Source organism: Phyllostomus discolor, chromosome 1, assembly GCF_004126475.2.
Source record: "Phyllostomus discolor isolate MPI-MPIP mPhyDis1 chromosome 1, mPhyDis1.pri.v3, whole genome shotgun sequence".
NCBI classification, from domain to species: Eukaryota; Metazoa; Chordata; class Mammalia; order Chiroptera; family Phyllostomidae; genus Phyllostomus; species Phyllostomus discolor.
In genome coordinates, this window is record NC_040903.2 from 116,644,386 (window position 1) to 116,666,238 (window position 21,853).

At 41.3% G+C, this 21,853-nt stretch overlaps 2 protein-coding genes across 2 annotated transcripts in view; one reads left to right on the forward strand and one right to left on the reverse strand.

Annotated features, from left to right (window-relative positions):
- Positions 1 to 12,322, reverse strand: part of TMEM202 (transmembrane protein 202) — a 39,399-nt gene extending 27,077 nt beyond the window's left edge. The window contains exons 1-2 of the transcript XR_004903760.1: positions 12,168 to 12,322; positions 4,866 to 5,092 (exon numbers count right to left, since the gene is read on the reverse strand). The gene's annotated coding sequence lies outside the window, so the exon portion shown is untranslated. The remainder of the gene's footprint in view (positions 1 to 4,865; positions 5,093 to 12,167) is intronic.
- A 77-nt stretch (positions 12,323 to 12,399) lies between these two features.
- Positions 12,400 to 21,853, forward strand: part of HEXA (hexosaminidase subunit alpha) — a 38,242-nt gene continuing 28,788 nt past the window's right edge. Inside the window, 1 exon segment of the mRNA XM_028507104.2 lies at positions 12,400 to 12,702. Coding sequence (XP_028362905.1) covers positions 12,450 to 12,702 — 253 coding nt within the window. The 5' untranslated portion in view covers positions 12,400 to 12,449.

A 21,853-nucleotide genomic window follows, 5' to 3' on the forward strand; every position in this document is an offset into this window, starting at 1 on the left:
CCTTACATTTCTCCTGATTTTTATTTTGCATACATTTGTTTCTTGGTTGTTAGATAGATAATAGTTTGTGATGTCTACCTTCTTTGTGAATTGTACCTTTTATTATTTGAAATATTCACCCTTGTTTCACTTAATTTTTTTTGCCTTGGGTTCTGCCAGATGTTAGTAAATGCTTCTCTTGCTGTATTTTTGTTTGCATCCTCCTGGTATATCTTTGATATACCATTCTTTTATTGCCATTGTTTTGGTATTATCTTAAATGTCTTTGTCTTTTAATGGGGGAATTTAACCTATTTACATAGTGTGATACTTAGATAGATTGGGCTTATCCTGTCCTAATCTTTGTATTTTCTATTAATTACATGTTCTTGTTGCTTCCTCCCCTTTCTATTTTGCCAGAATGATCCAGTTTTCTCTGGTCCATTGTTTTTTTTTATAATGATGTGAAAGTCATGTATTCTATTTCTGTCTTGTGAGAGATTATTTATCAATTTTATTAGTTGTGTGTTTTTAAAAATTAATTTTGATGCATCAATAGTAGCAATGAAAGGATAATACAAGTGTTGGAGGAAAGTAATAAAATGGACATTTTCACACATTATTGTTGTGAATGTAAATTTTTATCCCATGTTTTGAAGTGTTTACACTGAGGGATGAGGAAAGTAGCTCTGATTACATAGCTTAGGTGAGGATGGACCTGGGGCTGTGTTCAACCTCATCCAAGCTGCAGAACTAACGGATGAAATTTCCAAGTGGAAAACAAGGTACTAATGGTGAGAAGGGATGAAAATAGATGCTCTCATAACCAATACCCTCTCTAACGGACACTGTAGAGTTTTGTTTATAACTGAGGAAATATGGAAGTAACCTAAATGAATTATTATGGAATTGGTAAAATAAATGGTGGAATATCCACAGTGTTGCAAATCTCTGTGTTATCATGGGCAAGTTATTTAACTTCTCAATTTCAATTTCCTTATCTATGAAATGGAAATAATAAGAGCACCTACATCCATCATAAAGTTATAGTAAGGCTTAAATAAATTAACACATGGTGAGCCTTTATAATAGTGCCCGGCACATGATAAGTCCACAGTAAATGTTAGCTGCTGCTGCTGTTATTATTATTATTATTATTATTATTATTATTATTTTAAAAACAATATTGTGAGGATAGTGAAAAGGGGAACAGAAGAAAGGTGGTCAAAAGGCACAAACTTCCAGTTATAAGATAAGTACTAGAGATATAACATACAGCATGGTGACTAGTTAACATTGATTGTGATGTATATGAAAGGCATTAAAAGAGTAGATCTTAATAACTATCATCAGAAAGGAAAATATATTTGCACATATTTTTGTGTCTAAATGAGATGATGGATGTTACCTAAACTTGTGATAATCACTGCATGCTCTCTGTAAGTCAAATCAGTATGAATCATTTTGCTGTACAACCTAAATTTATACAGTGCTGTAAGTGAATTATATCTCTACAAAACTGGGGAAAAACAAAGAATATTAATTATTTTACATACTATATTGTTAACTGAAAAATTTGCAAAATAGTGGTTATGCTCTAATTTTGTTGTTAAAGATTATGGAAGTGTTCATATACTGAAAGTGGCCACACACAGAAATAAACATACATAGAATGTCATACTGTTGATGGGAGAGACCTGGTTCTTCTTGCTGATACATGTAAAGAATTACATATCAGCAAATCTAGTAGTATGTAATCAGTTTATTAGTGGTCTGTTCCCATGGAAGAGAACAGGACTGGGTAGAGTAGGGGGTGAAAGGCAAAGTTTCAGGGCAAAGCAGGGCGGCAAAAGTCAGAGCAGCTGAAGACCAAGGTGGCACGCCCCTGAGCAGTCTGAGGCTGGGTGGCCAGAGGTCCTGTGGCCTGAGAGCCAAGAGCACCCTGAGCCCCCCACAGAGAGAGAGCGAATCCTTTGTTCTCAGGACTTATATAGTTGGTGGGCTAGGAGGGAAAAGGTCACATATTCATTAAGGGGTAAATGTGGTGCCAGCTTTCCTGTGGGAATGTGACTACCCAAACTTAGGGATGTGTGGGGGTCTGTCAGGCCAAATCCTTATCTTTCTCCAGACTCCACTTGGTCATCCTGTTGTAAAACAAATACGTGACAGGAGGAAGTTAACTACAATTGGGGCACTTTCCTTCTTTCTTGCTAACATAGTGTTTCTTGTGATGCTGGAACACCTGGCAATATTATCAGACCAGGCTCAGGACTGCTGAGTTAGTGTGTGAGACTTGTTTCCTTCCTCCTTCCTGCCTCGGTTTACTATTTATTCTACTTAATTGGTAAAAGGTGTTCCCTGGCAACCAGGGTGCTAAATCCTGGCCAATGACAGTATTGCAGTCTCAGAGTTCTTCCTATGCTCTCCTGCCTCAATACATACATATACAGACAAATATGTGCTAACGTGCCAAAATTCATATCTTTCTGTTTTTTGTGTGTCCCCTGGCACTAGAAAAAGCTCAAGCATGGGAAGCAATGCCAAGGAAGGTATAAACATCCAGAAGGATTGTAGCGACATCTCCTTGTAAACCCAGCAGGTCAGGGGCTTGGGTCATGAAGGCAGAAAATAAATTATTCTGGAAAACATAGTTGTAACTCCTATACCACCAAATTTATGAACTGAGAGTCATACCTTCTACACACAAAATTGGATTGTTTGCATTTTTAAAACCAAACATGTGTTGGCTTTTGTAATAAAGAAATGGTGGTCACTGCCTCCCCACATGTTTGCTTCTAAGTGAATCTGTAACTGAAAGAAAACACAGGTTCAGCTGCCTGTCACAACAAAAGCCAAATTCATGAGGCAGGTGCTGGTACAAAAGGAAGAGGTTTTATTCAGGTGTTTGGCCTGGATGTTGTACATGATCTAAATTTAAAGGTTGTGTTCCTAAAACAGAAACTTGGCAGGGTCTCCCATAAATTATTTCAAAAGGGCTTAATGTAAGCCCACTTCAGTGTGCTACCCTCATCTGGAGCAAGGCAATAGGGAGTGCCTAGTGCCATTTCACATGCATTTCCTGGCATATTTTCTCCAGGATCTTCTTTATTGTGTGGTTCATTTTCTCAGTCTTCACCATAGGTTGGGGTCTCCAAGGTGCATGTAGTCTCCACTGAATCTGTAGTGCCTGTCCCATCTTCTGGGAGATTTCTGAATGATGGTCCCTTGTCACTTTGAATACTATAAGGCAGTCCAACTCTAGCAGTGCAGCTAAGGCAATCTGGTTTGGTAGATTCACTGCCTCTAGCAATTGTAAAATCTCTTTTGCATGTTGGATGTCCTTATTCCCTGAGGTTAAGAGCCCTTCTCTTTTTCTTTTCATATTGCCCATGAACATGGACTACCATGAAGGCATATTTAGAGTCAGTGTAGATGTTAACATTCTTTCCTCAGGATAATTCTAAGGCTCTGACATTTGTGCTGAGGTTTCTATGGCAAGGGCTTGGTCTTCTACTACCTTGTCCATGGTGACTACTGCAACTCTGCTTGTTGCTGACTGTTCTCCATGAAGCTGCTCCCATTTGCATATAATTACCAGTCAGGTTCTGTCAGCAGCTGGTCTAATTGATCCAGTCTGCTGGTCCAATAGAGCTGGGTAATGGTTTCCAAGCAAAATGCTGGAGGTCTGAGCCTTCCCGAGTCCAGGTATAGGGTGGTCAGGTTTAAGGTAGTGGTGATTTGCAAAGCAACATTTGGGCTGTCTAATAAAATGGTTTGATTTTTTCCCATGCATCCTGCCATCAGCCAATACCTTCCTTTCTAACATTTCTTGGTGAGGGTTTCTGTTCTTTCTATTTTTCCTTTTGAGTTTCGAGCAGTCCTTTTTCCAATGGCCCTCCTCCTTGTAATAGGCACACGGTTGTCACCTAGTGGGTCTTTCCTCAAAGGGAATTGTCCTTATCCTCTGGATAAGGATGCTCCCTGGCCAGGGTGCCCAGCTCTTTGGGTGTCCAGGTCTTTGAAGGAAAGGCCATTTCTTCATCATACAGGGGTGGGTCTGTCACCCCTCTGGGCCTTCTTTCATGGGTATCTAGCAGCAGGGGTGGTGATGGGGGAATTCTTCCTATTGCTTATCCTGCATCCCCTGGTTCAGGGCATTAAAGAGACTCATTTCCTCATTTTCCTTTTCTTCCTGTGTCTTACTATCGGCCAGGGGGTGCAGGTTGAAGCCATTTCCATTCTTGACATCATTAGTTTGTTCCCTTTCTTTGCCAGATCCTTATTATGTAAAGACATGAACAACGGGACATAATGAATTTTGTCCCAGTTTCCTAACCATTGGCAAAACCAGTTACAATTACATGCTGGTGTAGTTATTTAGGGAACCATTTAGGGGCCATTTTCCCCCACAGTCTAAAGTATATGTAGGCCAAGCAGTGTTACCCTAGAAAACCAGTTCCATCTTAGACATTGGATGATAGCTGTACGTGGGCCAATCTGCTAAAACTAGGTCCAGTGAGCTCCCTCCAGTAGTTGAAACAGAAGAACTCTTGATGGCATAAAAGTACAAACTTAAAACCATAACCATAAGAATACCTCGAAGTGGGAAGATATAAACAAAACTTGAATCAACAATTTCATTATTCTAAACGAGCTCTCACAAGCAAGTCTTGGTGTCTCATCTCCTGCCAACTGGTACTGCGGATGGTCCTAATCAAACCCAAATGGCACAAAGTCCAAGTGGTACAAAGCCTAACTGGCAGGATGGCTTGCCAACTGGTACCACAAATGGTCCTAATTGGACCCAAATGGCACAAAGCCCAAGTGACACAAATCTAAAGTGGCAGGGTTAGAGCACTCCTGGTATGCACACTGGTTCAACTTACCCAGTCTTGGAGTCAATCTTCTCCCTGGACCCATTTTCTTTCACCATCCAGGCATTTCAGGTGGCTGATGCCTTGAGTAGGAGTGCAGAAAAATTCCCTGAGAAAAGCTCTTGGTAGTTGCTGGGAAATCCCCATAGTCCTGCTCTCAGGCTCGGCCTGCCATAGGAAGCTGGGACTTGATCCCAGGGCCTCCAGGACTTACCAAGGTTCCCCCCAGAGTCACCAGACTGTAACCAAACAAAATCAGAGGTTCAGTTGTCTGCCACCACAAAAGCCAAATTTGTGACTCAGATGCTGGTGCAAAAGGAAAGAGGTCTTAGTCAGATGCTGTGTGGTCTGGGAAAATGGTGATCTTCTGTCTCAAAGCCTGTCTCCTCAGCAAGAACAAGACAAAACCTAGTGTCCAGAGTTCCTGCTCCAGTTTAAATTACAGCCCACAGGTGGCTGCTAAGTGGTCATAGTCTCTATCCAGGTTGCTTAGCTTGTTCCCAGATGCTGTTAATTTCGGGCTCCCTTGTAGACCCTGCATGTGGAGCCCACATAGCAATGGGCCATTTGGCTGCTTAGGACCATAAGGTCTTGTACTCCCAGGAGAGTGCATGAATGCACAAGCTAGTGAATCACCCAGTGGGTAAGGGAGCAAGAGAGGTTCCTTCCTGGAGGCCATAGGCAACATGGACCATGCAGAGAACAGGCAAGTGCCCCTTGCCAGTGCAGGTCACAAGGAAGTGAGTCATGAGCAAGAGCGAGCCTCTTTGTTCCTCTGTGATTATATTAGCTTGGGTGTGTTACAGGCTGGGTGCTTTCCCAGGATGACCAATCAACATCCCAAACTTTTGCACGCTTCAGGTGGGTCCACCTCCCAACAAATCCTTCCTTTCTTCAGGCTAGACTGACAGGCCTCTTTGGTTCAGAACCTTACCATGTGCCATTTTGATTTCTATGGTGCCTTAGGCCTGCCTTTCCCCAGTCCTACCCCCAATCTGGCACCGAAAGGGGTAGGGAGGGTTTTTCCTATCCAATTACCCATTGATATTTCTAGTTTTCGTGTGTTCAGTGTAAGAATCTTCCGCTGCTGCCATCTTTGCCAATGGGGGAAAATCCCTGGCACTCTGGACAGTCTACTGGTAATAAATCCATTCCTTCACTAGCACTCGTTCCATCTCTTCTTAGCTGGGTACTCATATTCTCTCTCTGGAGATTTCAAACTGGAATACTGAGGGAATAAATTAGAAAGAGCAAGAGAATGAAGCAGACACAAGGGTAAGGATGACAGACAGAATGGTCCTCAGGGGGCGAAGAGGTAACTTTGACTCCTAGTAGATATTCCAGGCCATTTGACCCTTGCTATGATTTGCTTCTTATGTCTAGATGCTGGTGAAGATGGTAAATTCACCACTGTTGAGCTAGTGGGGGTGCTCTTCCTAGTAACTAAAAGATCTCTGATGAGAATATCAAGTGTTCAACCTTTTGAACCTAGAACATAAAGAATCTTTTTAATTCCTGAAGTATTCTTATATTACAGATCATCACAAATAGTATTGGGAAAGATCACTTTGACCCTTGTCTCCAGGGTTAGAGCTGTAATTACTCATAATTACCTGTGTGTTCACTTGTTGGCTCTTAACAATTCTTTATCTTTCTACTGGCCTCCTGCCACTATCTAGCTAATATGGACTCAGAGAAGGTTAACAGATTTTGATATTTTTAAAAGCAAACTTTCCTTAGGAAGATAAGTCGGCTACTGTCAAGGGAGAAAAGCACTGGACAAACACAATGACTTTTAGATTATTTGCATCATTGCTTCTTTTTAGTCCTAAAGTGAATTGAAAGTTGCCCCTATGCATTTAAATCCAATGATTATTCATTTCTAGAATAAAACAGTAGACTAAGAACAGGATTTAGGCACAATGAGCTCCATGATCAAACTGTATCAATTTCAAGGAGACAAGACAACTTCAGGTATTCCCAGAGGCACAGTCCAGTGAAGTAGTGAGAGCCCTTGTCAGAAAGGCTGCACGTCTGTGGTCTATTTCCAGCCATACCTCTCTCTGAGTATGGTCACATTTGGTTGAATAACTTCAATATAAACATTTATTAGTGTACCTACTGCAACAGGGAATGAATTTAGTCATTTGACAAGCATTTGCCGAGCACCCACTGTGTACTTGGCACTTTGTTCAGTGCTGGAAGTATCACTATGAATAATATGCTGTTGTTGCTTTTGAGGAACAGTAGTTCATTTCTCTGGTTCTCAGTTCTCTTATCTGAAGTGAGAGAAGTGAACTAGATAATTTTTAAGATTACATCTAGGTCTACACCTTTATAATTCTTAAAAATTTCCCCTAGATCTTTATACTCCTTTTTGGTGGGAAGAGGTGTTTTGTTGTTGTTATTGTTTTAGTTCAAAAAGAAGTTTACAGTGGAGGATTAAAGAAAGTTTTCAAACATACATTACAAACAGCATATGTTGGTTTGAGTTCAGTAGTACAATGCTTCTTCCTACATCTTTGTTATAGGTTAATTCTTTCTATATGGAATTTTTATGGATGCATAGTCTTTATTCAAGACAGTATGAGGCCAGAAGTAGAATCATAAAACCATTGAATTCTGACCAACTCCCTAATGTGGCAATAACCCTGCCAGGTTTCTATGGGAGAAACATGCTGAGGACATTTCAGGTCAAGGAGCACTACAGCTGGGGCCTTTACCTAGATCACTACTGAATAGTCTATATGGTTGAGCCAGGCATCTGCACCCTGGCAACACAGCGACTCCTTCTGTCTTGACTACACCCTGCTCCAGGCCCAGGGGATTTTCTGCAACACCCATGTGGGAGACAAATTTTAAGAGAGATAGTGAATCCCAACATAAAGAAAAGGAATCCAAGAGAAAGATCCAAAAGTTTCTCCCAACAGAAGTAAGACATTTTATCTGGTGCTCTTAGCACCAAGACATCACCTGTAGTGAAATTGGACATTCTGGAAACCTGTATCACAGTAATATGGTACTAAGTTTTTCTGAAGCCAAATGTCATCAGATGGCCAAATGACAGAAAACTTGAAGGGATCTGTTCTCTAGAGTTCCCAGAGGCTGTAGCTTGGATCTTAGTCAAGGAAGGAAAATAATTATGGAGGATGACCCAGGCAGGAGGAGAATGGGAGTAAAGTAAGGAATGAGTGATCTTCCAGGGCCAACTGGGGAGTTCCAGTGGCTAATAATGTAGGGTTTGAATAAGTCCCTTCTGTAAAGGATTTATATGCTCAGATTAAGGTTTCATTGATATCCCACCTCCCTTAAGAGGTTTCAGGTTATTTCTGTGGATTTGGCCAGGATGAGCATCTATAACAATTAAGGCCAGAGGAATTAAGGCCTAAGTGATCTAGAGCCAAGATAATCTAGTCCAGAGCAGCCATCAGGATTCCTGAAGCATGATGCAGTTTAAGCAAAAGGAGCCCCTATTTAAAGGGGCTTAAATACAACATCACTGTCTTAACTATATAAATTTTCTCTTTTTTGATCTAAAAATCCTAAAATAGTGTACTCCTGGATATGCTATCTGATGTTTTTCCACAAGTTTATCTGATTTAGTTGTAATCTTAAAGTGGACAAGAGCCTGTATATGGTTCCTATGGTAGAGGGGATACTAACATTATTTCTGTCAGTATTTCTCTTTAAACACTATTATTTCTAGATAAGCATAATTGCTCCAGATTCCTCAGCGGTCTCTTGCAAAGTTCATTTGCCATTTCATTCTATTCATTTCAAAAGATTCATTAAGTGCCTGAGTGCCAGACACTGTTTTAGGAGGTGGATTGCAAAGTGACCAAGTTAGAGTTCTCAACTTATGATTTATAGTCCTTCTCCAAGGACTGCTCTTTTCTTCCACATATTGATATTCTGACTGTCCTTAAAATTGTAATACAAGTGCCTCCTCATCCATGCTTTTGTTCCACAAACAGGACTCTTACAGCATGCAGAGTCCTGGTTTGGACAGAAGGACACAACCATGGAAGAAGATACCACTCATTCAGCATGGAGTCTGTGGGAAACAGACAAGTAAGAAAGCTAAAACGAGAGTGCTATAAAATAAAGAAGCACCCAAAAAGAGATGATGTCTAAGTTCTTCTCAGTTCTTCACTTCATAGCACAGTTAGGAAGTTGCTTTTGGCCAGAAGTTACTGTCCAGGATACCTAGCAGCCCCAGCCTCTGTCTGGCAACCTGAGGATTAAGGGGAATTACTGTGTCAGCACACGTGTACTCCATTTGCAGCATACCTGTTGGTCTAGTTTAAGTTAAGATGTGAAGTATAAGTAGATGCTGCTGACTAGGAAAAGAGATATTCAGAGTCCTTCAATCATTCACTTCACAAGTCTTTGTTGAGCATCTACTATATGTTAGACACTGTGCCAGGGCCAGGAATACAACAATGAACACAGAATCTGTCCTTGAGGAGCTTATACTCTAGTGGTAAAGACAGACAAATGGACAGGCAATGACAATACCGTGAGACAAGTGCTCTGATGGAGATAAGTTCAAAGGGCTATGGGATTTTACACCAGTTTGAGAAATCAGAGATTTACAGGGTGGTAAAATACAATTTTAGACCTTCAGGTAGGTGGTGGGAGTTGAAGTGGGAAGTGCGGAAGGCATTCCAGGGAGAAGGGAGTATGGTAGAAGTGTTATGATTATCTCCTTTTGCTATCCCATAAGCTCCATGCACAGTATGCCATCTTCTTTCGCAGCTGTGTGCTTTGCCCATGATGCACTTCCCTGAGTGGCTAACTCATGCTTTGGGAGTTAGCTGAAAAGTCACCTCCTTTGTGAAAGACTTACCCAGGCAAAATTAACCATTTTGCATCCTCTGCATCTACAGTGATGACTGTTTTATGAATCAAAAATCTGGACACATTATCTGATGGTGAATTACTTTCTGATATGTAAACTAATTTATTAGAAGCTATAGCTATGGGAATTAATTCACATTTTATTCATTTAATAAGATGTCTTTAATAAAAGAAAAAATAGAGAAAAAAACAAATAGTATATTACTATCATTATTTTTGTTATCCATCTACTCTCAAAATTGATGGTAATGTTATATATACTAATTTAAAGAATTCATATTTTTTACCATTTTTACTTAACTTTTCAGTTAGTTTACTTGCAGTGTTATATGGTTAAATGACAATTTAATTTTAAATTTTTCTACTATCACGATGCTAGTCTCTGAACATTTATTAGGATTATGTTAACTTTGAAACTTTTAATGGTTATTCATTATTTTTTCTGATGACCTGATACACTGGCCAGAGACAGAATAATTAGAATAGTATGTTTAGAACATTCTCTCATGAAAAACTTCTAAGAATTTTCATTAGTAATTACAATTTCTTTATTTGGGTCCAGCTCATTCATTTTGTGACTTATGTAAATGACTTTTCTCCCCTGGTACAAGTTAAGTATCATATGAAGGGTGCCTTGGCACATGCTCTGTCCTGAAACCCTACTTAGACCTGCTTCTCTAATCTCTGAACATGCTCTGAACCCTCCCAGAACTACTGGTCTTGTGGAACAGAAGACTGATTATGAACTTGGCTCTGCTGACAATGATTCTGGGGTCCTCTCCCTTGGTACCCTGGGTAATGTATCTCCTGACTAGTGGAGTAAGCAGAAACTTACTAGTGCTGATGAAAATTTAGGTTTAAGCAATGTAGGAAATACGCAATCTGAGAATTTGAAACTGTGATTAAGATTGAATTCCCACTTCTTTTTTTGCTACAAGCTCCATCCTACAAGCTAGCATAGTCAACCCTTCTAAGAGAAATCTGATGAATACCAGAAAGTTACAGAAGTGAGAGATGATATTTCTTTATCTGATTTCCTGTTGAGTGATTATGTGTGTGTGTGTGTGTGTATACACACACACACACACACACACACACACTAAATTAGGTAGCTAAAACCTAAATACAGTGTGGGGCAAAAGTAGTTTTATGGTTGTATGGGAAACAGAGTTTATTTTTTTTATTGTTTACTAATTATTGTATTATTTTCCATATGAACTGTAAACCTACTTTTGCCCCACCCTGTATAAATTACCATGATTTTAAGAGCCTTTTATTTTAAAAAGTTTATTTCCCTGATCTTCACACTTACTCAAATTCAAATTCTAAAATGAAATTTTATGATTTAAAAAAAGTATATATAGACTAATAATTTGTGTCTCCTTTTGCAGTCAGGCATTCAAGTACTCTTTGATAATACAGTGGTGAACAAAGAAGACAGGGTCCCTGACTCAAGTATCTGTGGAGTTCTCCTTGACCAGCCCTCAAGCCTCCCTTGTACTTCTGGATACCCACTATCTTCTGGATCTGTAGCTCTCTTCCTTTCCCATTGCTTTAGCTGGAGTGCTCATTATCTTCCATCTCCAATAAAAAGGTGTGTGTGGGGGGGCAGGCTTACTGGTTTCTTAACCATTTAACTATTCAACATGAGAGTTCTAAAATGCAGATATTTGAGGTGATTTTTCAATTGCACACAAATAAAGTCCTGACCTTGGACTTCTATGTAAGCCTCTTCAGGACCAGGCCCCTGTCTTATGCCTGGGCATTCTTCATCTTGCCCTCAAAGTTCAACCACTGTCTTAATACCTGCATTGAGTACATAACCCAGTTTGAGAAACTGGGGCCAGGAATTGAGGGGCAGTAACTAGGAGATCATCAACCATCAAGAGAAGAGCCCACACCAGAGGCAGGAATTAGGACAACGCAAGTTTACTCTGAAAGCATACTTCCTTCTTGAAGTCCTCCGCCCGCCCCTCAGTAGATCACATTCTTGAGATCTCATGATCCCCCTCTCTAGAAGCGCCATTCATAGTACCTAATACCAGCTCCACGGTATTTTATCAGTGGTTTCATTATTTTTAAATTTTTTTAATGTACTGATCTGAGAGAGACTTGTTCCACTTATTTGCATTCATTGGTTGGTTGTGTTATGTGCCCTCACAACCCACAACCTTGGCCTATGGGAATGACCGCTCTAACCAACTGAGCTAAGGTCAGGGATTTTTTTTTTTTTTTAAGTTTAAAGTAAAGGAGATTTTATTAGTGAAGCAATGGGACAGAGAGAAGGGTACTCTACAGGCAGAGCAGCGACCTGTGATTTCAATTCTCTTTTCTGCGTCTGAAATTCCTGGCGAACTCTTATTCCTTTTTGAAGATTCAGCCTAGAAGTCCCCACTCTGGGGTCTTCCCTTTCCTGCTACCCAAGTGGCCCTTCTAAAGTCTTGGGGCGCTCACAGTTCTGTGCTGGTAAGCATGGCATCTACGCTGTACACTAGCGACTGCGCCACTGGGCTCTCAGTCGACCGCACCAAGGCCGCTGCGGGTGGCTGGCACCCTCGGCGCCCCGCTACAGGAGGACCGGGGTCACTCCTGGAGAAGCGGCAGGCTGTCTGCGCTTTTGGACCGCGGGCGAGAAGCCGCGAGGTCACGTGGCACTCCGGTTGTCACGAGGGCGCCGCTCACCTGACCAGGGGGTCACGTGGCCGGGCCCGCTGGGGCAGCGGAGACCAGAGGGCCATGGCAGGCTCCAGGCTCTGGTTTTTGCTGCTGCTGGCGGCAGCGTTCGCTGGGCCGGCCACGACCGTGTGGCCTTGGCCCCAGTACATCCAGACCTCCGACTGTCACTACACCATCTTCCCGCACAGCTTCCAGTTCAAGTACGACGTCAGGTCGGCCGCGCAGTCGGGGTGCTCTGTCCTCGACGAGGCCTTCCAGCGCTACCGTGACCTGCTCTTCGGTTCTGAGTCTTGGCACCCGCCTGCCCCCACAGGTGAGCCGGACGTGCCCCGCCTCGTTCCTGGCTCTGAGACTGCCTGCCTGGGACAACGCCCAAGACTTCTCGAGACTCCCTTCTTGGGGCCTTTTGCCCTACCCGCTAATCACCACTCTCTAGTTTCCACTTCGTCCTGCGCTTCCCTTTCCCCTGGTTTAGTCCCTTAACTCCATTCACATCCCTGAACTGACCTCCGGGGACAGGATTTATCTGGAATCCTGCCCTCGGTTTGTTATTTCACCCAAAATGCCTGCTATAAGACTCCAGTTCAAGCAGGACACCAAGTTTCTGAACATACTGTGCCGGTAGACAGAAGGTGTTCAAATATCACGGGGTCCTAGTGAAGCTGTGACCAGGGCTGGGTAGAGGAAGCCAGAGCCGACATCCAAAATTGGTATGACAGAATGTGAGAAATGTATTGATCCTCGCAAAATTACATGGAAATATCTGACACGTCACATATTCAGTAAATGTTAAAACTGAGAGAAATCATGGAACACTTCCGTAGGGAAATGAGTTTTGAGCAGCCACCTTGAGTGAGGTGGTGAATATAATGGACCAGAACTGAAAGGAGGGTATTCCCGGAAGGGTAAAAGGCTTGATCAGAGGCACCAAGGATTATGATTGAGCTCAAACGTGCTGGCCTGGTGTGTGTGTGTGAGGAGGTGGCGGCTGGGACTAGGGAGAGATGATGTGTGGTGAGGGTAAAGTGTGGATTGGGTGAAAAGTCAGGAGTGCTTTGGATATTGGTTTCATCTAAATTAGCAGGGATTAGCAATTTTTTTAAGGCAACTGCTGAAAATTGAGGATTATTATTTCAAAGCAAATTGATGAGTACAGTCAGCAATGCAAAGGAATAGATTTGTTGTTCCACTCATGGATGTAAAATTTAGAGTTTTCTCAAAAATCCCCTGGAACCTAGTTCTCTGGTTATAACCTGTAGGTGTTTATGGTTGGGCCATATGGTAACATCATTTTGAATGGTGTTTCAACTGTGCTTACTTTCAGAAATATTCTCATTTGATATATAGTATTAAAAGCATTTAATTAAACAGATGGCAATCAGAGAGTGACAGTCTCAGCATCAAGGTAGTTCTTAACTGGTAAAAGGCATTAGTCTGGGAGGATAAAAGGCCTGCCATTGTGTGTGTTGTAGATCACATATTTCTCTAACTCTTTGTGACAAATAATAGAATGTCTTACACAGGATTGGCACTCAGAATATGTTTATTTTGATACAGAACAGTTAAGGCTTGTGCAAAAAAAAAATAGATCTGTCGTGTAATTGGTATTTGGTATGTGCCTATCCCTGGTGCTCCGAATGTTGTAAGAAAAGTAGACCTGGGCCCAAGCCTTGCAGTCCGAGTGGGGAAATAATGAAGCACAAGAACACAATGCATTATGAAATTCTCAAGAGACAGAAAATTAGAATGTTTACTACTATTGAATGGATTAGGATGATTCCTGTATTTCTAATTTAAGCCTTTACCTTCATTACAATAAAATTACAGTTTAATAAGGAAAATAGAAACAGGCAGTTATGCCATAATGGGGTGCTGTCAATTCCTAATGAAAGAGATTTAGAGACAGATAAGAAACTAACTAAAGTGTTCATTTCAATTTATTACCTTCCTGTGAATGAATTTACCCTATTAGTTGAGGGGTTCTTATCCACTGAGAGATAATGAAAATTGGTTTGGATGAACATTACCAAAGACATACGAGTAACTTCTTTCTCTGTTGTTCTTCCCATGGAACCTTCCCTTTGGAACATTTTTTTTTTTTTTTTTTTGGAGGCTTTCAGATGACTTCAGCTGTAATCCTATTTCTGAGAAGAAGAAAAAAAAGGTGAATTGATAGAGGGGAAAGCTGCATCAACAAGACCCAAACCAGGGTCTATTTCTCTGTAGGGCTGATTTTAGTAAAGAAAACAATATATGGGAGTGAAATCTTACCTAACTGCTTTTGTCCTGTTCCTTCAAATAACTTCCTGTAGGCGTTAGGCCAGTGTTTTTCTTAATACAGCCCAACTTCTCATTTTGATCCGAAACTAGAATTCAGTGGGATTCTTACTTCCTTTTCTGAAAAACAAGTCTCGTACTGAGTTTCCATTCAATTCTGAATTAACTTTCAAGGGTTAGCCATGGTCCCTCTAATTGCTAAATGGTCTGTGGAGATATTTAGTACTTAATACCTCTCTTTGTCAGTAAGAGGTGTTTCTGTCACCTGGAGAGTATGTGTTACATGTTATTAAATGCATTAAATGGAATTATTTTAAGTTCTAGATTTTGAATGATCTAGGTTTGTGTTTTGACTTTTTTAAGCCATCTGATCATTTGGGATAACACCCATCTAATGTTGCCAAATATTGGGTTAGCCAAAAAGTTCCTTTTTTTGTTTGTTTGTTGTTAGATGGCTGTGTAGTGCTTAATTGTCTTTAACTTCATTCGAAATGGTTCTGTCAGATTGCATTGTGACAGTTGTCATATCAGCGTGCATTTAAAAAAAATCAAAATTGGTGAATTTTTGTGTAGCCATTTTATTATTGAAGATGGAAAAAATACACATCATTTTCAGCATATTATGCTGTGTTATTTCAAGAAAGGTAAAAACATGCTGTGACTGGTGTGGCTTAGTAGATTGAGTGGTAGCCTGAGAGCCAAAAGGTTGCCAGTTTGATTCCCAGTCAGAGCAGATGCCTGGATTGTGGACCTGGTCCCCAGGTGGGGGCATGTAAGAGGCAACTAATCCATGTATCTCTTCATGCATCGATGTTTCTTTCCCTCACATTCTCCTTCCTTTCCCCCCTCTCTAAACTCCCTCCTTTCCCCTTTCTCTAAAAGTAAATAAAATCTTTTTTTAAAAAAGAGAAGTAAGCCCTGGCTGGCGTAGCTCAGTGGATTGAGCGCGGGCTGGGAACCAAAGTGTCCCAGGTTCGATTCCCAGCCAGGGTACATTCCTGGGTTGCAGGCCATAACCCCCAGCAACCGCACATTGATGTTTCTCTCGCTCTCTCTCTCTCTCTCTCCCCCCATCCCTTCCCTCTCTAAAAATAAATAAATAAAATCTTTCAAAAAAAAAAAAAGAGAGAAGTAAAAATGCAACTGAAACACAAACAAAGATCTGTGCAGTGTATGGAGAAGGTGCTGTGACTAATCCAATGTGTTAAAAGTGGTCTGCGAAGTTTCATGCTGGAGATTTCTTGCTCTGTGGATGGGTAGATCAGTTGAAGTCAATAGCGATCAAATCGAGACATTAATTAAAAACAATCAATGTTATACTATATGGGAGATAGCTGACATACCCAAAATATCCAAATCAATACAGTTATTGAAAAATATGTGTTTTATTTTATGGGAAAAAATGTGGAATTTTTGGCCAACCCAGTACTTTTTCGGCGATTGATGGAGCTGATAAAGCCTTAATTTTTCAGGTTAATGGCTAAATCTGATTATGTCATTTGACAGCAGTCTTTCTTGCTTTTCCTGAAACTAATTGATTCAAGCAATTACACAGTTTCCATCCTGTTTTGATGTTCACATGCAAATTCCTGTGAGTTACTTAGGATACCATTGTCCCTGAACAGAATAATCCCTATACATTTCCCCAGTTCTTTTATTGTAGAATGGAAGGAAGATTATTGTGTGAGTATTTGGATACATCTGCAGCCATTTTCAGTATTTGATTTGCTTGTTCTTAGATATCATACAAGTGACTAAGTTAATACGTGGCATAGTTTATTATAATGTGAATCTCCTAAAATGCCTCCTCTGGTGATTCTTTCTGTAACTATGGCTGGGACATAGTAGATACTGAATTATGTATTGGATGTATTGACTTAAAAGGGCTACTTTGTGTAAAAGTTTGTATGAAAACCTCATGGTTTTTATTTCTAAGATCATCAAAAAGGATATGATTTGCAGGTTTTATTTAGAAGTGATTGCCTTTCATTTCAACTTTCAAACTTGGAATATTAACCTGTGATCCCAAGGAAAGGAGGATCACATTGTACCAGGGCCCCAGGTTAAGTTGATTTTACCTCATCATGGAACTGGAGACACATAGGGAATGCATCTGGAGAGTGTAGCAAATAGACAGGTAAGGTCAGGCAGCGGGGCTGGGGAGAAAGAGTAATAATGCTCATTTGTTCTCTCCACTCTGATTGGACCAGGGGCTGTGTACACTTTAGCCTTTCCCATGACAAGGACAAGGTATATTCTTGCAGAAGACTTGATTGGCACTAAGTTTGCTGTTCTAAAAGCAAAGAGGGTTTTGTACAATTATTTTTCTAGTGAAGGAGAATGGAGGGACACATAAGGAGGAGAAATCATAAGATTTAGAAAGGAGATAGGTAGCAGGAGCTAGTTTTTATATTATTTTTTATTATATATTATTGATTATGCTATTACAGTTGTCCCAATTTATCTCCCTTTTCCAACCTTCATACAGCACCCCCGCTCCCTCAGGCAATAATCACCGAACCATTGTTCATGTCCATGGGTCATGTGTATAAATTCTTTGGCTACTCCGTTTCCTACAATGTACTTTACATCCCAATGGCTATTCTGTAACTACCTATTTGTACTTCTTAATCCCCTCACCTCTTCACCCATTACCCCCCATCCCCTCCCATCTGGCAACCGTCAAAACTCTCTGTGTATCCATGATTTTGTCTCTGTTCTTCTGATTTACTTAGTTTGTTTTTTAGATTCAATTGCTGATAGATATGTATTTATTGCAATTTTATTGTTCATAGTTTTTATCTTCTTTTTCTTAAATAAGTGCCTTTAACATTTCATATAATAATGGTTTGGTGATGATGAACTCCTTTAGCTTTTTTCTTGTCTGGGAAGCTCTTGATCTACCCTTTGATTCAAAATGATAGCTTTGCCAGGTAGAGCATTATGGCTGTAGGTCCCTGCTTTTCATGACTTTGAATATTTCTTGCCAATCCCTTCTAGCCTGCAGTTTCTTTTGAGATATGAGCTGGAAGTCTTATGGGAACTCCCCTGTAGGTACCAAACTGCTTTTCTCTTGCTACTTTTAAGATTCTCTCTTTATCTTTAAACTTTGACATTTTAATTATGATGTGTCTTCGTGTGGGCCTCTTTCAGTGCACCTTGTTTCAGACTCTCTGTGCTTCCTGGACTTGCATGTTTATTTCTTTCACCAAATTAGGGAAGTTTTCTTTCATTATTTTTCAAGTAGAATTCCATTTTTTGTTTGCTTTTTCCTTCCCCTTCTTAGCCCCACTATGATGCAGATGTTTGAAGTTGTCACAGAGTCTGCTTATACTGTCCTCGTTTTTTCCTGGATTCTCTTTTCTTGTTGTTCTGATTGGTTGTTTTTTGCTTCCTTATGTTCTAAATCACTGGTTTGATTCTTGGTTTCAACAACTCTACTGTTGTTTCCCTATAAATTGTTCTGTATTTCAGTTAGTGTATTCTTCATTTCTGACTGGATCTCTTTTATGCTGTTGAGGTCCTCACTGAGTTCCTTGAGCACCCTTATAACTAGTGTTTTGAACTCTGCATCTGCTAGATTGCTCATCTCCATTTGGTTTAGCTTTCTTTCTGGAGTTCTGGTCTGTTCTTTCATTTGGGCCATGTAACTTTGTTTTGTCTTCCTTTCTGTGTTTGTTTCTATGAATTAGGTAGAGCTGCTATGACTCTCTGCCTTGGTAGCATGGCCCAATGTAGTAGGTGTCCTGTAGGGTTCAGTGGCACAGTCTCTGCTATCACCTGGCTGGGTCTGAAGGTGAGCCCTGCATGTGGGCTGAGTACACTGTCCTCTTGTAGTTGAGCCTTGATTGCTGTTGGCAGGTCAATGGGAGGTATTTACCCAGGCCAGTCAGGTGCAAGGACTGGCTGTGACCACAGACCACCAACCTCTGCCCTCTGTGGAGGAACAGCTGTGCAGGGGCATGATGGTGGTGCTCTGATATTGTCTATAGCTGTCCACTGGGTGAGCAGACTTTTGGTTTCCTGGGTGTTGCAAGCCAAGGTCATCCCCTACCTGTGTTTTCCCTGGGGCCACCCTGCCTGGGCTATAAGCAATCTGAGATGATTGTTACTTATATTGGACTTGGAAATTCCTAGGGGGAACCAAGCTGTGATTCTAGGCAGGTTGCTGCTAGTGATAGGCCCAGGGCCACTTAGCAAGAGGTATGGGGGCTGAGGTCTTATTGAGGCTGGCTGTTGCTTGTTTGAGAGGATTTAGTAAATTGTGAAGCATGAGCCAAGACCAGCCATTCATATAGGGAAAGTTATGGTGTCCCGGTTAACAGAGTGCGTGGGACAGATTCTCTGGGGATCTCCATTGTGGGGCAGTGTTAGGCAGGTTGATGGAATGTCAGATATGGTACCTGTCGCCCAACTTTGTGACTCTGTGGGTGAAAGGCTAGAAAAGGGACAATGGCCTCTGCCCGCCTTCCTGTCTGGGAGAAAGCTGTCCCCCAGCTCCCACCTTGATGCCATACACCTCATTTCCTCCCTTTATGCCACTGGTGCCTTTCAAGCTGCTACCCTGGTGCTGGAGCTCAGAGGGAGTGAGTCTGAGTAAGTCCGTATGTGGGTTCTCTAAGGGGAATTGCTTGGGATTCTAGAAATTTCTTCCACCTACTCAATCCCAGCTGGTTTTTGCAGCCAGAAGTTATGGGGACTTATCTTCCTGGCACTGACACCCTGGGCTGCAAATTCTGGTGTGGGGCTAGGACTCTTTGCTTCCAAGATATCCCTCCTGAATTTTTATCCACCATGCATGGATGTGGGATCAGTGTGTTCTGCATTTTCACCCCTCCTACTAGTCTGGTTGGATGTGGTTGCTTTAATTCTGTAGTTGTCAAATTTCCATTCAACTCAATTTCTGATAGTTCTGAGTGATGGTTCTATATTTTAGTTGTAATTTTGATGTGGTTGTGAGAAGAAGTGAGCCATGTTTACCTATGCCATCAGGAGCACATTTCTAGTGAGGGGCAAAGTAATCGAATCCCAGGGCCTATGTTATCTTGTCCTGGATCCCTTAACCAGCCTCTCATCTCACAACCCTGTTTTTTTTTCTTTATTACTCAATAGTGACACTTTTCCAATGGCCTTGGATAGTACTGAGCCCTAGAAGCTCTGCTTGATCAAGATGCATGTGGTAGTCTGGGCCTGGTTTATGAAAAATTCAAGTCTTACTTCCTTGACTATTGTTGCTCCTCCTGCCTTGGATATTCTGCATGAAGACTGTATGCAGTGGAGGACTCTCTCTGGAGCATGATTTGTTCAGGAGCCATCCAGAGAATGTTTATTGGTCACTGGTTTTAACTATGTGTCTTCAGACAGGTTGCCTCATTTCCAAGCTGCTGATGCTGCTTTTTAAAAATATCTGCCGATATTGACGATAACAAGGAGATAGTGATGAATGTCATTACAGTCTTTGAAGGAGGAAATGTAGAAGGAAAAACTTGGTGATTTTAAAATAAAACAAAAAATACAAGTCTGAGTCCCAGTGGTATCCCTTCCTCACCACCATACAGAAGTGTGAAGCAGCGCATTTTAGGATTTTGACTGTTGATACTTCTTTTTGGTTTGTTTTTGTTTTTAATAGCAAGCGTAGGCTTTTTCCCCCCTCTTATAGCTACACAATCTCTTCCTGAGAAATGTTGTTAATATATTACCCTGTTAAAGGCATAAAACTCAATCCTTTTCCTGTTGATTTTACAGAAGGAAAGTTTTACTGCCTCACCAATACTTGTCTTAGAAATGAAGGAGGTCACTGTTATGTGTCTGCATTTTTGAAAATTTCCTCTGCTGGCCCTGGAAATAAGTGAGAAGAGTAGAATCGATGTGCATCATCAAGAATTTTAGCCAGTTGAATTAGGTAGGAACTTTTTCCCATGTTGTGGGGCCACTGACACAGCAAGGTCAGCTGAAGAGGTGAGAGAGGTGCTGTGTGGATGGTTTTCTGAGATCTGCCTCAAGGTTTATGGATCTGTATATAGTTCATTGTCACAGAAAAACGGGTTTGCTTCTCTTCTCTATTCCTGGCTGTAGTGAATAAGACCTTTTATTGGATCAGGAACTTTTCTCTCTCTCTCTCTCTCTGTCTCTCTGTCTCTCTCTCTCTCTCTCTTTTTGCTTCTGTTTTAAGCTTCTGTTACTGTTTAAGCTTCCTGGCCATGCACCCAACCCTGATCTCCAGCCAATAGTAGTGTGCTATTATGGTGTCCACATTTGAGGTTGGTTGGGATTTGGCTGTGGTGTAGGGCCCTTTCCTCTGCATATTGGACATGTGTGCTCAGATGCAGGAAATTTGGGTGCTTGTCAGCTCAAGTGTCAGTAAGCAAACTCCCTGTCTTTCTTTTTTTAAGATTTTATTTATTTTTAGAGGGAGGGAAGGAAACGTCGATGTGCGAGAAAAACATCAATTGGTTGTCTCTTGCACGCCCCTAACTGGGGGCCTGGTCTGCAACCCTGGCATGTGCTCTGACAGGGAATCAAACTGGTGACTTTTCAATTTGGAGGATGACACCCAGCCCACTGAGCCATACCAGTCAGGGCAGCCTCCCCTTCTTTTGTAAAGCTTTGGAATGGAAGCAAGGGAAATAGCTTACCAGGAACACCAGATGAAAAATTTAAATTCTGTCTTGTTCTACCTTATCCTTGTGGTAACTAATTACTAGGATCTCACATTAGTGGCTTTGATTTTTTGACTGGGGCCACAGTTGTAGTTTGAGGCAGATTCAGAGTTCTAAGCTGATGTTCCTTTCATTTGTTGGAGTATCAGCCTGTTTGCCAAGAGGCTCTTTTCACACAGTAGTGGAGCCTTCAGACTTCTGAAAGAAGCTCCTGAAAAGCCCTCAGGGAAGCTGCTATTATGGTGTTGTTATCCCATAAAGTACCCAGGCCCTGGGCTCCTCCAGGGAACACTGACTTATCAGAAAAAGAGAAGTAGAAAATGGGAAGAAATGCCTTTGTTGAATGTTTATCACTTGCTGTATGTTATGCCCTTTGATCTTCATAACAGCTCCGTGTGATAGGTGTTATCTTTGTCTTTCAAAACTGAGACTCACAGAGACCAAGTAAGGTGTTCAGGGTTACACAGCTGGCAGGGGTGGAGCAGAAATTCAAGTCAGTCTGTCTGCAAAGATTGTGCTCTTTTTGCT